This window comes from Anolis sagrei, chromosome 4 (assembly GCF_037176765.1).
Source record: "Anolis sagrei isolate rAnoSag1 chromosome 4, rAnoSag1.mat, whole genome shotgun sequence".
Classification (NCBI taxonomy): Eukaryota; Metazoa; Chordata; class Lepidosauria; order Squamata; family Dactyloidae; genus Anolis; species Anolis sagrei.
This window is the reverse complement of record NC_090024.1, coordinates 242,810,610-242,827,672: the sequence shown is the minus strand read 5'-3', so window position 1 is coordinate 242,827,672 and position 17,063 is coordinate 242,810,610. Positions and strand designations below refer to the sequence as shown.

At 42.1% G+C, this 17,063-nt stretch overlaps 1 protein-coding gene across 1 annotated transcript in view; it reads right to left on the bottom strand.

Annotated features, from left to right (window-relative positions):
* Positions 1–2,595: 2,595 nt before the first annotated feature.
* The window catches only part of HCK (HCK proto-oncogene, Src family tyrosine kinase), a 52,208-nt gene continuing 37,740 nt past the window's right edge, over positions 2,596–17,063 (bottom strand). Inside the window, exons 10-13 of the mRNA XM_060771831.2 lie at positions 13,728–13,804; positions 9,114–9,267; positions 7,389–7,520; positions 2,596–3,239 (exon numbers count right to left, since the gene is read on the bottom strand). Coding sequence (XP_060627814.2) covers positions 3,037–3,239; positions 7,389–7,520; positions 9,114–9,267; positions 13,728–13,804 — 566 coding nt within the window. The 3' untranslated portion in view covers positions 2,596–3,036. The remainder of the gene's footprint in view (positions 3,240–7,388; positions 7,521–9,113; positions 9,268–13,727; positions 13,805–17,063) is intronic.

The following is a 17,063-nucleotide window of genomic DNA, read 5'->3' as shown; positions in this document are numbered from 1 at the left end:
AATGCCTGCTCTTCGGCTTAGAAATGGAGATTAGTACCAACCCCCAGAGTCAGACACAACTGGACTTAATGTTAGGGGCAAACTTTTACCTTACCTCAGCCAGAAAAGACAGCAGAAGAGTTTCTATAACATTTACTATTATAAAAGACACAAAATATAGTTTACATCAATATATGTCAAAATATACAAAGTAAATAGGCTTAATCAAATCACATTTGGGTTCTCTTCCTTCATCCTGGTCTCAGAAGGGAATTTTAGGTATTAGAGGTGTCCAGTTGTAAGATTTAGGTATTAGATGTGTCCAGTTAATAGAAATCCTAATGTGAGCATCCATTGAGATTACCAACTCAGGCCCTGTTTACACTGTGCAATTCTAGCACTATGTTTCCACTTCAATCGCAATGGCTGCGTCATTCAGAATCCTGGGGTTTCATTTAAATTGGCTGTGTACAAAACCAAAAAAAGGAGCGGTATTGGAGCAAGGGATCACAATAATGCTCACCTGTATGGGATCAGCCCATGGCTACAGAGATTGCTTTGAGGTGTCACAAAACAAGGATAGATATGTTGCAGTTCCCTCAATACAAACCACTGCATTTTGAATCCTTGAGCCATATAATACTCCTGAACCTGATATTTCTAGATGCTACATTCATCTTGTAATTTTTTGTGCTGAAGCGACAAACATACTGCTGTTTGTTTCAAAAGCTCAGCAGTTCTGCTGCCCTAAGAAAGGCTCGAACAAAAATAAGAAAGCTTGCAGCATTTCATGGTGGAAATACGTGTTTGATTTTTCCCCCAAAAAGCTTTGCTAGCAGAGTTGTAGCCCAGGAAACAAATGTTTTCCTTGCCGAAGGCTTTCATGGTTGGAATCACAGGGTCGTTGTGAGTTTTCCAGGCTATATGGCCACATTCCCAAAGCATTCTCTCCTGACATTTCGCCTGCATCTATGGTAGGCTCACAACCTCTGAGGATGCCTACCATAGAAGCAGGTGAAACATCAGGTCAGAATGCTTCAGAAATATGGTCATATGGCCCGGAAAACTCACAACAACCCAATGTTTTTTTGAGAGATTGCTTTGAAGGAGAGATGCAAACGTTTAGCTGGAGTAGACACTTCAAAAAAAAGGAATGGAGGTCCTTCTCAACAACTTCTGAGCAAGTACAAATCAGTCACATACTGTTCATTGGCTATGAGCTACTAGATGGCAGTCTAACATTTCAATGAGCCAAAAATGGCTTTGTATTAATGCCCCACTTTTAAAAAAATTAATGCCCTTCTTAAAGCCATCGAGGGACCATGAGAGGTTAGGCTGAGAAGACAGTTCTCAAAGCTCTGGCTGGGGAACTTACAGCCTCACAGCTCTACAAGCCTCTGGGAAAGACAGCCCTAAAGCTTCTGAAGAAAACAGTTTTACAGATCCAAAGGTCTCCAGCTGGAAAATCTCTAAAGTTTTGGCCAGTAAAGTTTACTCGGGTACCCAAAAAGCAAATTGGAATTGGAAGTAAGGCCCCACACCAGCCAGCCTAAAGACAGATTGCCCAGGGAGGGGTCGAAGGGTTTTCCTTGTAAAAGAAATAAATAGTTCACGAAGCAAGGTGCCTGCCATTTGTGAGCAAGTTAAGAAGAATTTGTGTGTTTTGTTGAAGATCTAAGCAATAATAAAGAACTTTGTTAAACTTTCCAAGTTTCTAAAGACTTTGTTTAGGAAAATCCATAGGGCCTCTCAGCCGAGGCACCCCGGCGTCCCGCTGGGCACAAAGAGCACGTCCTGTTTTAAAAGACAATTACTATAGGTCCAGCGCGTGTCAGCACACTCTGTCATGTCATCTCTCAATCTCTCCTTCTCTAAACTAAACTCAACTGTTCCTCCTTAGGCTTTGCCACCTAAATTAGGAACCATTCCTTGCATTAAAGGACAGGTGGCAGCTGGATTAGAGTGCTACAAATGAATATATTTAAAGCAATATTTGACTAGCCAGTTATTAAAACAACATTTTTTCCTCACACACACAAACACTCACACAATCAAACATTTTGAAACAAAGGATGAAAACTTCACTGCAACTCCCATGGCTGTGCTGGTTGAGGAATTCTGGGTATCGCAACCAATAGATCTTAAAGAGTTGGAAGGAAACACAAGGACTAATTAGTCCAGTGGTTCCCAACCTTTTTTTGACCAGGGACCACTTTGGCCAGAGACCACTCTCCAACATTAATACCTAAAGGGTTACATTGTCGGTTTTTGGCCTCGGGAGTGAGAAGGGCGTGGTACAAATGTAAATAAAATAAACATTAGATTCAGTTTGATTATTTGGGGTGCAGATTCAGAAAATTGCATTGGATAGACCACATCAGCTCTAGTTTCTGATACAGAACATATGCCATCCAGTAGTTGCTGTCTGCTTGCCCACAGAAAACCGTATTTCATAATCTAGAGCTGATGTGGTAGTAGTAATCTTTCCTGGGTAGTTAGCCTCTCCTCTCCTGATATCTCTATTGCTTTGACACTATAAAGAGAGTTTTGCAAGACCAGTTGTTCTCGTTGCCATGTGGTTTTGAGGCAACAACATAGTAATGGTGACGCCAGACCATATTTTCATTCTTGTGGACCTTTGGTGGTCCTCAGACCACAGGTTGGGAACCACTGATCTGCCATGCAGAAGTACACAACTAAAACAGCCTTGAAAGATGTCCATCCAGCTTTGGTTGTAAGACACCAAAGATGGGAGAGTCTGTATTTTTCCAAACACTTTCCTAGAACTTGAAACAAAAAGTGCATGTCACTTTCCTTCTGAAACGGCATCGTTTGGCTGTGGTTTCTTCATGATGTTTTCATTAAGAATGCATAAACTGTTTTCGTTAGATCAAGTTTCAGTCTAAGCAGGAAGAGTTTCAAGCAGTAGCCACTGAGATCCCTTTGAAAGCAGGCAACGTGAAGACAGCTTAAGCCACCAGGGAATCTGGAGGTCCACCTTGGCATTGTTCTCTGCATGGACCTTCCCACTCCAGCATTTTCTCACATATCTGTCTTTTAAGGCTGCTGCTGATACTGGCTTTCTGTGGCAGTGAAGAAATCCTCCAGGATGCTCTGATTGGACTCAAAGGTGGGGCGGTCTTCCGGCTTCTTTTTCCAGCACCGCAGCATGATGTCATAGAGTTCGGCTGGGCAGGTCTCTGGACGGGGCATGTGGTAACCCCGCTCGAGGGCACGCATCACTTCCTGGTTTGACATCCCTGGGTTATTAAAATAGAGAAGACATGTGTATGAATGGGTACAACAGGCATGGCCAAATTTGAGACCTCCGGGTGTTTTGGACTTCAACTCCCACAATTCCTAACAGCCTGTAGGCTGTTAGGAATTGTGGGAGTTGAAGTTCAAAACAACTAGAGGGCAGATGTTTTGGTGTAAACAACACCAAAGAAAGAGACTCTACCATCATCCCAAGAAGTTTGATTTCACTATCAGATGGCATTTTATGTCAGGAAGGTACTTCCTAACGTTTAGTCAGAATCTCTTTTATTATCATTTCAATCCATTGGATTGGGTCCTATCTTCTGGAGCTTCAGAAAACAAGCTTGCTCTAGGGACCACCAAAATGAAAACATTCATTTTGTTTTTGGCCAGATTTTGAATGAAGTAGCATTTGTTGCTCCCTATTGAACTGCCACGATACAATGATGCAAGTATCCAGATCTTCACAAGCTGTAGATGCCCCCCCCCCCCACCTTATCAGAGGCAAGTGGGAATAATGCAGTTGGTGGCCAAACGCAGCATTGTCCAAACACAAATCAAGGAACATGAAAGGCACTGCAGACTACTTCAACCAGAGAAGTCAGCCATAGCAGAGCACCTGATGAACCAACCTGGACACAGCAGATTATTGGAGAAGACAGAAATGCTGGACCACTCCAACAACCACAATGTCAGGCTACACAGAGAAGCCACCTCTTAATACATGTTCATTAAAAATAAGGAAGCATTTCTGGAAATGAGAAACAAGTGGTGAGCTTAACTGGAAGGGAAAGGTATATATGAATTGCAGAACCCTATTATGAGTCAGAAATGCTAAACTGTGATAATCAGCTTCATATTTCTGATAGTGACAAAAATAATACGCAAATGAAATTCAAGAGGTCAAAAGGTTCTACTTTAGTTTTACTTGGGAGTACCAGAGGAAGCTTAAACTTTCACAAATGAATTCAAAAATTGGGTTGTTCTTGGTTTTTTTCGGGCTATATGGCCATGGTCTAGAGGCATTCTCTCCTGACGTTTCACCACCAAACACAGCATTGCCCAGACACGAATCAAGGACCATGAAAGGCACTGCAGACTACTTCAACCAGAGAAGTCGGTCATAGCAGAGCACCTGATGAACCAACCTGGACACAGCATATTATTAGAGGACACAGAAATGCTGGACCACTCTCACAACCACCATATCAGACTACACAGAGAAGCCATTGAAATCCACAAGAAGCATGTGGACAATTTCAACAGAAAGGAGGAAACCATGAAAATGAACAAAATCTGGCTACCAGTATTAAAAAAAAATCTCAAATTACAACAGCAAAACAACAGAGAGGAAACAATCAAGGACATCTAACCACCTCTCAACAAAAAGATTTCCCCAGGCACTAACAAGACACACCAAACAACTGCCAGGCCATCAAATGCTAATGAAGATGGTCAGTTGAAACATTCACACCTAGCTCCAACAGACAAGAGTTCTTTGTCCCACCCTGGTCATTCCACCCATTTTCCTAGTTTCAACAGATCTCACTACCTCTGAGGATGCCTGCCATAGATGCAGGCGAAACGTCAGGAGAGAATGCCTCTAGAACATGGCCATATAGCCCAAAAAAACCTACAACAACCCAGTGATTCCAGCCATGAAAGCCTTCGACAATATAAGCTTGCTCTATCTTGCACATGATGACAGGCCTAAAGATAGCTATCGTGTCTTCTCCATGCTAAGTATAACTAGTTCCTTATGCCATTCCTTGGTTTCCAGACCATTTAATTCCTCTTTTAACCATATAGTCACCCTTCTCTTGTCCATATCCACAGAATAACAACAACAACAACAACAACTGAGAAACAACCGAGAAACAACTGGAAAAGCTGACAGAATATGAGGATTTAAAGATCGAACTGCAAAGACTCTGGCACAAGCCAGTCAAGGTGGTCCCAGTGCTGATGGGCACACTGGGTGCAGTCCCTAAAGACCTTGGCCTGCACTTAAACACAATTGGCACTGACAGCTGCAGAAGGCCACCTTACTGGGATCTGCACACATTATTCGCCGATACACCACACAGTCCTAGACACTTGGCCAAATTTGGCCAAACTTGGGAAGTGTCCGACGTGTGATCCAATAGAACAGCCAGCAGAGTGTCTGCTGTGGACTCATCTTGGGTGGACTCATCTGCAAGTCCTGTTCAAAAGACAATTATTACAGGCCCAGCGCGTGACAGCACAGGGACCATGAGCCTAGTATTTGTCAGGGTTCAATGCAGTCACAGAACTCCTGTTCTTGCGGAAGTGACTCTATTAGTTCCAGTTAAGGAACCAGGTATCCAAAAACACTGTTGTTGTGGTCTTCTGCTCAAACAACAAAACACAGAGAGACTTTTGTTCTTCCCCAAATGAGCAAGAAGGCTTCTCTTCCTCCTTTGTTGCAGCAGTATACAAAGTATATACAAAATATACAAACTTTGCAGCTTTTTCTTCCTCACTACTCACAGCAGCAGTTCTCAAGCACACTCTCCAATTATCCCTCATGTGACTTAATCAATATAACTACAATCTATATACTATTCCCACTGCATTAATCACCACACCCTAATTACAGTGGCTTAACTCTTTTACAGATGGTTAGACCAGAGGTATTAACTGTGCTGTCACTTAGAAAATGTTAGGTAATTTCCACATCCTGACAGTATTATCTACACCTCTGACAATCCTTTCCCCTAGGTTTGCTACTTTTGATCTAAAGCTTGGAAGAGTACGATTTTTGGGCTGTGATTCATAGAATCCACCAGCCAGTGGATGTTGGTTCTGACCCACTCCGTGATGATCTATGGCAGCCTCGTCTAACCTGGCAGCCTTCCAATGTATTTGGGGGGCTACTAATCCTCACCCATCCAGATTTATTTATTTATTTACGACATTTATATGCCGCCCTTCTCACCCCGAAGGGGACTCAGATCGGCTTACAAGATATATTTTCATACAATATATTATATTATTAGCATAGTACAATATCAGTATTATGTATTATTATATTGTACTACACCATTATATAGTAATACTAGCCGTCCCCTGCCATGTGTTGCTGTGGCCCAGTCTGTGTATATGTGTTTTGTGTGTGTATATATGTGTTTATGTCTTGTATATATTTGTGTATATGTGTATATATGTGTGTTTGTGTGTATATATGTGTGTGTGTGTATTTATGTGTGTATATATGTGTGTATGTATATGTATATGCATGTAGGTGTATACATGTTTATGTATATGTGTTTATTTGTGTGTACTTGCATATATATGTGTGTGTGTGTCTGTATGTATGTGTGCATGTGTATATGTATATATCTGTGTTTATATGTGTATATGTATATTGTGTATATGTGTGTGCTTGTGTGTATGCATATATGTGTATTTCTATATGTGTATGTATGTGTATATGTGTGTAGGTGTCAAGAATAGGGCTCCACAGCCACCTACGAATCCACAAGGAAACCCATCATGGAAGACCATCTTACTCGTCCAACGAGGGATCGCCTAAGTAGTAAGTAAGTAAGGTGTATATATAGGTGTGTATATGTGTATATTTCTGTGTGCTTGCATACATGTGTGTCTGTATGTATGTGTGCTTGTGTATATGTGTATGAACGTATGTGTATATGTATATATGGTTCAATTTGGGGGTTTTAAAGTCCGTTCTGCTGTGGGTTTTTTGCGTGTTTTTAGGGGTGATGGACACTCATTGGCGTGATTGGTGTCTTGTGGCCAAATTTGCTGCCAATTTGCCCAGTGGTTTTTGAGTTATGTTAATCCCACAAACGAACATTACATTTTTATTTATATAAGATTATTAGTAATATTACATGTAATACAAATATATAATTATAATATCATATTATTAGTTTTATATTGCATTGCATTATAATATTATAAATATTGTATGTATATACAGTATATTACATTACATTACATTATTAGCATTGCACAGGAGACAAGGTTCAGGGAGCACCAGGTTGGGACCTGTTCATCCAGTGCAATTCCCAGAGCCATCGTTCACCCCGTCTCCTTTCCACAAAGGGCTCCCACTCTCTCCAAGCCCTAAAACCAAGAAATCCAGAGCTTTTCTCTCCACGCACCTGGGTAAGGGGTCCGCCCGTAAGTAATGATCTCCATCAGAAGAATCCCAAAAGACCAGACGTCAGATTTGATGGTGAAGGAGCCGTAGTTGATGGCTTCCGGTGCAGTCCATTTGATGGGGAACTTGGCACCTGCCCAATGAGGAAAGAGAAAAAGAGGGTAGAGATTCAGTTGAAAAATAGCATTATTGTTATTATTAAGATTGGATTGTTGTATGTTTTTTTCTTTATTTCCAAGTTAATTATAGAAACAGTTAGCAACCTAACACATAACACAATTAATAAACAGTTACTACAATACCCATTCACTGTCGTCTCGTCATCAAAAACATGTTCCAGATTCGTCATCCATTGTTCCATTCCAGTGTTCATTAACCAATCATTGCACTAATTATTCGAACGCCTTCTCGAACAGCCATGTCTTCACCTTTTTGCGGAATACCATTAGAGATGGTGCTAGTCTAATGTCCGTAGGAAGGGCGTTCCACAGCCGAGGAGCCACCACCGAGAAGGCCCGATTTTGGTTGGTTCCCTATTTTGGTTCTTCTTTAACTTGTTTTCTCCTTCATGAAATGATCTCTATTTTTCGTTGTTTAAAGTAACTTTTTACCACGAATTTTGGAATATGGTACATAATGACATACAAAAGATTCTCAAAATACAAATAAAAAGGGAACCAGAGTTCTTCTTGCATGGAATGCTTGACTTTGAAGGAGAAAAAAAAAAAGGATATAATCTTCAACTACTTAACCACCACAGCCCGAATTGTATATGCGAAGAATTGGAGACAGAAAGAAATACCTCAAAGAGAAGATTGGCAAGATAAAATACTGGAAATAATGAACATGGACGAACTAACTTATTGGCTGTCGCCAAATGAAGGAATTCCAAAGAAGCACACAAACTGGGACTTGGTAAAAAGTTACTTAGAACAACGAAAAATAGAAGTTGTTGTAGGTTTTTCAGGCTATGTGGCCATGTTCTAGAAGCATTCTCTCCTGACGTTTCGCCTGCATCTATGACAACCATCCTCAAATCATTAAGGTTATTTTTACCCCTCTGTTCAGCCATTGAGGTTGACACAATAGCAGGCAAGTAATAAATACAATTTTAAATACATCTGTATAGGTATATAAATAAAAGCAGAAGGAGGAAATTGCAGTTTGCAGTAATGGGACAGATTCTTCCTTCCTTCCTTCCTACTAGGCTTGGGTAACAACAGAAAAATTTGTTTCTAAACTCGTTTCGTTTTTAGGGGTACATCGCGTTTCGTTTTTTAAAGAATTCTGAAATTTTCCTTTTAAAAATTTCGAAATTTACGAAATTTTGTATAATTACGAATCGATTCGTTAATGGCGGACGCGATTGCGCAATATGCTAAAAAAACCCTCCAAATGGGACAGGGGGAACTTCTGAAGCTTCCCTCTCCCTCTGTTGTTGACTGTTGGTGTGATAAAACAAACAACTATAAAACTTGCACCAGACATGCAAAAATAATTATGAAATAATTACAAAATAATTACAAAATAATTACAAAATAATTACAAAATAATTACGAAATCATTACAAAATAATTACGAAATAAATTGAAAAAATTGTTTCGAATCTAATTTACTCCTCACACTATTCCTGCATGGCTCAATATTGGATCGTAAGCTAATTTTAATACGAATTAATAACGAATTATGAAATTAACGAACAAAACCGCCCAAGCCTACTTCCTACCTTCCCGGGCTGTGTATTCATTATCCTCAATCACTCTGGCCAGGCCAAAATCTGCAATTTTGCAAACCAGTATTCCTGATACTAGGATGTTGGCGGCCCTCAAGTCCCGATGGATGTAGTTTCTCTGTTCAATGAAAGCCATGCCTTCAGCAATCTGAAGCAAGAGGAGGAAAGGGCATCTGTTACAAAAGGGCAGGTTGCAAAACTGGCTAGGAGACATCATCTTCATGCATTTTATTTGCCCTTTAATGATTAGTTTGATTCTCAGTTTTATGCCACAGACATAACGTTATTGTGTAATGTCTCAACGTTGCATGTACATAAGAAATGACATTTCTAGGACAAAACAATTGGGTTAAGTTTCAACCATGTTAATATAACCAGTTCTAAGTACTAAATAAGCAAAGGACACAAACACATAGATAGTACGCTCTCCAAAGAAACACAATATTTATCCTTGCAGGAACACAAAAGCAAAGCCTTCCTGACAGAGGGCCATCCAGCATCTGTTCAAAATCCTCCAGAGGCAGCAGCAAACACCTTTTGCCATATCTCTAATGGTTCCCATGGACCACCAGTGGTCCACAACAACTAAAATATGGTCCATGGCCTCATTGCAACATGAGCGTCTGGTTTATCTTAAAAGATCTTAAAAGATTTGAAGGGAGGGAGATAGTTTTCTGTTTCTTTGAAGTTTGGGGGTGCAATTGCACTGTAGAATTAACTTCACATTAACTTCCATAGAATCCTAGAATCCTAGAATTGGTGACCCATCCAGTCCAACCCCATTCTGCCAAAAAGCAGGAAAACTGCATTCAAAGCACCCCCGACAGATGGCCATCTAGCCTCTGTTTAAAAGCCTCCAAAGAAGAAGCCACCACCATGGCTCAGTGCTATGAATGCCTGGGATTTGTAGTTTGGAGAGACATCAGCACTCTCTGGCAGAGAAAGCTTAAGGTTGCAAAACTTTAAGCTCAAGATCCCATAGCATTGAATCACAGCAGTTCAAGAGCATAGTGTCTAGATCTAGAGATGTAATGCTCCCCACGTTCTATTCTGCTTTGGTTAGACCACACCTGGAATATTGTGTCCAATTCTGGGCACCACAATTCAAGAGAGATATTGACAAGCTGGAATGTGTCCAGAGGAGGGCGACTAGAATGATCAAGGGTCTGGACAACAAGCCCTATGAGGAGCGGCTTAAGGAGCTGGGCATGTTTAGCCTGAAGAAGAGAAGGCTGAGCGGGGATATGACAGCCATGTATAAATACGTGAGAGGAAGCCACAGGGAGGAGGGAGCAAGCTTGTTTACTGCTTCCATGGAGATTAGGACAAGGAACAATGGCTTCAAACTACAAGAGAGGAGATTCCATCTGAACATGAGGAAGAACTTCCTGACTGTGAGAGCCGTTCAGCAGTGGAACTCTCTGCCCCGGAGTGTGGTGAAGGCTCCTTCTTTGGAAGCTTTTAAGCAGAGGCTGGATGGCCATCTGTCAGGGGTGACTTGAATGCAATATTCCTGCTTCTTGGCAGAGTGGGATTGGACTGGAAGGCCCATGAGGTCTCTTCCAACTCTATGATTTTCTGAAAGAAGGAGCCACCACCATGGCTCAATGCTATTAATGCCTGGGATTTGTAGTTTGGTGAGGCATCAGCACTCTCTGGCAGAGAAAGCTCAAGGTTGTAAAACTACAACTCTCAGGATCCCATAGCATTGAGCCACGGCAGTTCAAGTGGGATCAAACTGCATTCGTTCTACAGCATAGATGCACCCTAAGATGCCAAGTGATGGATTCAAATGGCAAGAGAAGAGTTTCCACCTGAACGTTAAGAAGACTTGCTTTACTGTAAGAACAGTTCAGTTGTGGAGCACGCTGCCTTCAGTTCTTCATTTTGGAGGTCTTTATACAGAGGTCAGGTGGGCATCTTTCTGGAGTGCTTTAGTTGTGCCTTCCTGCAGGGTGCAATGGGGTTGGACTAGATATCCCTTGGGGTACCCTTCATCTGTGTAATTCTAAGTCCCTGAAGTGTTGAATATGCGAAAGAAGGAGTTAACTGTCAGTTCAGCCAAGCTAAACACGATGGATGGATGGCTGGCCGTGGCTGCACCTGCTCCTTTGAATGTTGACTTTGATGGGAGGAAGAAAAACACCGTCAGGGCAAAGGAACAAAGGTCTGTTTGTTCCAAGATTAGAGTGAGAACAGTTCCTCCTTTGGAGAGAATTAGACCGAAAAGGAGGAAAGCCCCTTGGACGTGTTCCAGGTTGCCTGTCCCACAAAAATAACACAACGCATCCTCACATAGACCCACTGCAATGGGAAGGCAGCTTTGTGTATGCAAATACGATGAGCTCTGCTGCTTTTAGCGCCTTAGGCTGCGTTTCACCAAACCTTTTGCCCCTTTAATTAATATATTCTCTATCTAATTATCTCTATCTGAAATGCCAGCAGTGCTTGGGTAGTAAACTAATGTTGCATTTCAGTCTGAATTCTATTTATTTATTTATTTATTTATGACATTTATATGCTGCCCTTCTCACCCCAAAGGGGACTCAGGGCGGCTTACAAGATATATATACATACAATATGTTATTAGCATAGTACAATATCCGTATTATATATTACTATATTGTACTATACCATTATATTGTAATACTAGCCGTCCCCTGCCACGCGTTGCTGTGGCCCACAAGCTTGCTCCCTCCTCCCTGTGGCTCCCTCTCACATATTTATACATGGTTATCATGTCTCCTCTCAGCCTTCTCTTCTTCTGAAGGTTGGGTACTCACCCTGACCCAGGCTTCGAACTGCCACCCTTTCAATTGGTGTGATCTATTTCTGCTGGTGATTAACTAGCTATGCTATAGCCCGGCCTGGTCACAATTACGGGGTTTTCTTAACCGGATTTCTTCAGAGAAGGTTTGCCTTTGCTACCCTTTGAGGTTGGGAGAGAGCGACTTGCTATAAATCACCCACTAACTTTCCATATCTGGATTGTTGTAGGTTTTTTTTTTTGGCTATATGTCCAAGGTCTAGAGGCATTCTCTCCTGACGTTTCGCCTGCATCTATGGCAAGCATCCTCAGAGGCAGTGAGGTCTGTTGGAACTAGGAAAAAGGGTTTATATATCTGTGGAATGACCAGGGTGGGACAAAGGACTCTTGTCTGATGGAGCTAGGGGTGAATGTTTCAACTGATCACCTTGATTAGCATTTGATAGCCTGGCAGTGCCCGGAGCCAACTTTTGTTGAGAGGTGATTAGATGCCCTTGTTTGTTTCCTCTCTGTTGTTGTGCTGTTGTAATTTTAGAGTTTTTTTAATAGTGGTAGCCAGATTTTGTTCATTTTCATGGTTTCCTCCTTTCTGTTGAAATTGTCCACATGCTTGTGTATTTCAATGGCTACCAGTATTAAAAAACTCTAAAATTGCAACAGCACAACAACAGAGAGGAAACAAACAAGGACATCTCATCACCTCTCAACAAAAGTTGGCTCCAGGCACTATCAGGCCATTATATGCTAATCAAGGTGATCAGTTGAAACATTCACCCCCTAGCTCCAGCAGACAAGAGTCCTTTGTCCCACCCTGGTCATTCCACAGGTATATGAACCCTTTTTCCTAGTTCCAACAGACCTCGCTACCTCTGAGGATGCTTGCCATAGATGCAGGCGAAACGTCAGGAGAGAATGCCTCTAGACCATGGCCATATAGCCCCAAAAAACCTACAACAACTCAGTGATTCCGGCCATGAAAGCCTTTGACAATACATTTTCCATATCTGAACCAGGTCTCCAGGGCTTGAACCATTCTCCAAGCTAAAATAGATTCATCTCCACTCAAACAGACTTGCTGATTTGGACAGTTCCTTTAAAGTTCAGACCGAAACCCAAAGTGGATTTGTCTCATCACTGACAGAGGAATGGAAACTGAACTAAAGTGGGAAATGGACACTGAATGAATAACATGGAAGGGTTTTTTGGGAGGCGGCAAAGTTCTGCACATACTACTTTTGCGTGCAGAATTTGGTACAAGATTCAGCCACCAGCTTCTCCATCTCAGGCTGGGAAAGAACCTGGTCAGAAACCTTGGACAGGAGCGTTTTGACAGCCAAAATGTTTGAGGAACTGCAGCAGCTCCACCGTTTGCAAAAGTTAAAACATTTGGGGGTTGCTTATCTTAGAAAAAAAGGAAGAGGAAGTAAGATAGAGATGAATCAAATTATGTCCTGCGTAGAGTGTGTAGAAAGGAGGGGGCCAGCTTACTTTTTGCTTCTCTGGAGACCAGGACACAATGGAGCCATGAATACAAATGGAAGGAATAGATTCCACTTAAACATTAGGAAAAAAACCTTATGAATGTTAAAAGCTGTTCATCAGTGGAATTTGCTGCCTTGGAATGTGATGGAATCTCCTTCTCCGGAGGAGACTGGATGACCATCTGCTGGGAGTGATTTGATTGTGTTCTGCCTGGCAAAAGGGGGTTGGACTGGATGGCTCTTGGGGTCTGTTCTAACTCTATGATTCTATGACTCTAGTGGTCCCTTCAACTCTATATTTTTACGATTTATCAATGCCAATCTCCAATGGGAGCGAGGGATCCCGCAGCAGCCTCGTACCTGGGCAGAGAAGTCGATCAATTTTGGCAGCTGCACGCTGTGTCCTTCATCGCTTTTCAGGAAGTCCAGCAAGCTTCCTATAGGGAGGAAACGAGAAATAAGAGACCTCTTGAAGATAAACAAGACCAATTTGGGTGCAGTTCAGTCTATTTCATCGGAAAAAGAGGAAACCGAACAGGAAACAACCTCTGGATCACAATTGACTGGCAGCACCAGAAATGACACCTCTCAGAAACTTTATGTGGCTGGTGAGATTCTCTGAGTTGTTGTAACCTCTTGTCTTTATATTTCCAAGATCTAGTAAATGCATATATTCTCTGATTCAAATCCCAGCACAACTTTTAAAAGGAGGAGAATTTTGAGCAAGTGGGCTTATTAACAAAAGACCCTCCTCAGAAATGTACAGCAATCTATAAGCAGCAGTGTGACCAGCACCAGTAGCCCAAAGTGATAACAAGAACAAAAATACATAGACCAATGTTATCTTTTCCATAGGAGGCTTTTCTTTTTAGTAAAATAATATGGTTGCACTATTTACAAAAACAAGATTTCCATAACACAATTAAAGTTCAACCTTCACACTGGAGCTTCACACCTGAGGCCTTCTTATACTGAGGGCTCTCTAAAACTAAGGCCTACCTCACACAGAGGCTTCTCTCACAGACTAAGGCCTATCTCACACAGAGGCTTCTCTCACAGACTAAGGTCAACCTCACACAGAGGCTTCTCTCACAGAATAAGGTCAACCTCACACAGAGGCTTCTCTCACAGACTAAGGTCAACATCACACAGAGGCTTCTCTCACAGACTAAGTCCTATCTCACACAGAGGCTTCTCTCACAGACTAAGGTCAACATCACACAGAGGTTTCTAACCCAGGCTAAGGCCTACCTCACACTGTGAGGCCTTTTCTCACACTGTGAGGCATTCTCTCACAGACAAGGTATACCTCACACTGTGAGGCCTTCTCTCACAGACTAAGGCCTATCTCACACTGTGAAGCCTTCTCTTAAAGACTAAGCCTACCTAATACCGTGCGGCTTTCACAGAATCATAGAATCAAAGAGTTGGAAGAGACCTCATGGGCCATCCAGTCCAACCCCATTCTGCCAAGAAGCAGGAATATTGCATTCAAAGCACGCCTGACAGATGGCCATCCAGCCTCTGTTTAAAAGCTTCCAAAGAAGGAGCCTCCACCACACTCTGGGGCAGAGAGTTCCACTGCTGAACAGCTCTCACAATCAGGAAGTTCTTCCTCATGTTCAGATGGAATCTCCTCTCTTGTAGTTTGAAGCCATTCTTCCACGTCCTAGTCTCCAGGGAAGCAGAAAACAAGCTTGCTCCCTCTTCCCTGTGGCTTCCTCTCACATATTTATACATGGCTATCATATCTCCTCTCATCCTTCTCTTCTTCAGGCTAAACATGCCCAGCTCCTTAAGCCGCTCCTCATAGGGCTTGTTCTCCAGATCCTTGATCATTTTAGTCACCCTTCTCTGGACACATTCCAGCTTTCATGTTTCCTGATTTCTTGCATTTTGTTTTGGAAGTTTTGACTTTGTTTTTATGGACTTTGCTGGACCATTACCCTGAACTACTTTGTTCCTGCTTATCTTTTTACCTAATTGGATTTACCTATTTCTTTAAAGTGCTTTTTACTTTACTGCTTTTAAATTATATTCAATAAAAGGATTGTTTCCTTACTCAGTTGTGTGGTGTTTAAAGTCAGAGAGCTTTTCCTGTTCTGGAGGGCAACACAATGAAATGTGGAGGAAATGAATACAATGGCAGGCACTAGCTTTCAGCTACGATCCTCTCCATTGCTTAAAAGGGGTACGCTTGCCTCCCTCACTCTCACTTGTCCACAGGGCTTTCTGAAAGCCCAACCAGAGCAATTTTCTCATCCTAATTCACATTGTAGGGGAATTACACACCACAAGGTGCTGGACTGCAATTCAACATGGGCTTTGCAAGTTAGGGTTGATGGGACTTGCAGTTGAACAAGTTCTGGAAGGCCATCTTGGATTCATTCCTGACCTAAATCATGCAAGGAATCTTGCAGTTCATTGTGGGAAAGCAGCCTAAATTTAGTACTCCAAATGCTCTCAGGCAAAGTGAATGGCAGCCTAAACCCTTCAGCATTAAAACTCCTTCAAAGCACGAGTTATCCTTTTTATCCCCTTCATTCTGGTCTATCTGAATTACCTCCCCTTCCTGTTTGGTTTCTGTTATCTCTTCCTACAGGCTGCTCTCGGCACAGTTTCCGTGGCACACACACATTCGTACACATAGTTAACAAAGGACAGAAGGAACAAGTAGCTGCTGGGATGAGTGTATTTAGGATAGGAAGCAAGGCTGTGTTTTCAGCTTCCTGAAGGCATCATGAAACCAGTCCTGAGATCATGCCTCAAGCCAATTTGGAGCAAGGGCAGTGCCTTTACTCTCCTCCCATCCACAGTGCAGAATTATAGCAGCTTGAGACCACTTTAACTGCCAAGATGCCATCCTATAGAATCCTGGGATTCGTAGTTGGCTGAAGAGCCAGAGCTCCCTAGCAGAAAACGTTAAGTATCTCACCAAATCCCAGAATTCCATAGCAGTGAGATAGGACTGTTAATGTGGTTTAATACTGATATTAATCTGCAGTCTGGATGCAGACTCTCATGTTCCCCTGCAAATAAAATATGTCCTAAGAAAAACACCTGATGTGTGAGGTTGCCTTCATCAGTTGGAACAACAACAACAACAACAACAACAACAACAACAAAGATATTGATTTAGAGTTTATTGAAAGTCTCCCCAGAACTTGGAGAAGTTACTTTTAGGGGCTAAAAGAGTTTACTAAAAAGCCTTCTTCTTACCCTGGAGCGATAGAAGAGATATACAAGGGTTGAATGAAAAGTAATGCCTCCACTTTCGTGACTCCTCAACAGATGGCAGTACTGGTATGCGGCAGGTACTGGGTTGTTCAGTAGACTCTCCTCTACAGTTCTATTTTGGCGGGAAGACTTAGCATTGAACGGTTGTGTTGTTAAAGTGCGAAGCATGGAACCCTGTGCAGATGGTCGGTCAAAGTGACTTAAGCAACGTGCAGTCGCTGAATTCTTGACAGCAGAAGGTGTCACCCCAAAGGAGATTCATCAGAGAATGCAAGCTGTTTGTGGTGATAGTGCTGATGCAAGTACTGTGCATCATTGGGCGAATAAGTTTAAAGATGTTGAGGTGACACCTTCTGCTGTCAAGAATTCAATGACTGCATGTTGCTTAAGTCGCATTGACTGACTGTCTGCGCAGGGTTCCATACTTTGCACTTTAGCAACACAACCGTTCAATGCTGA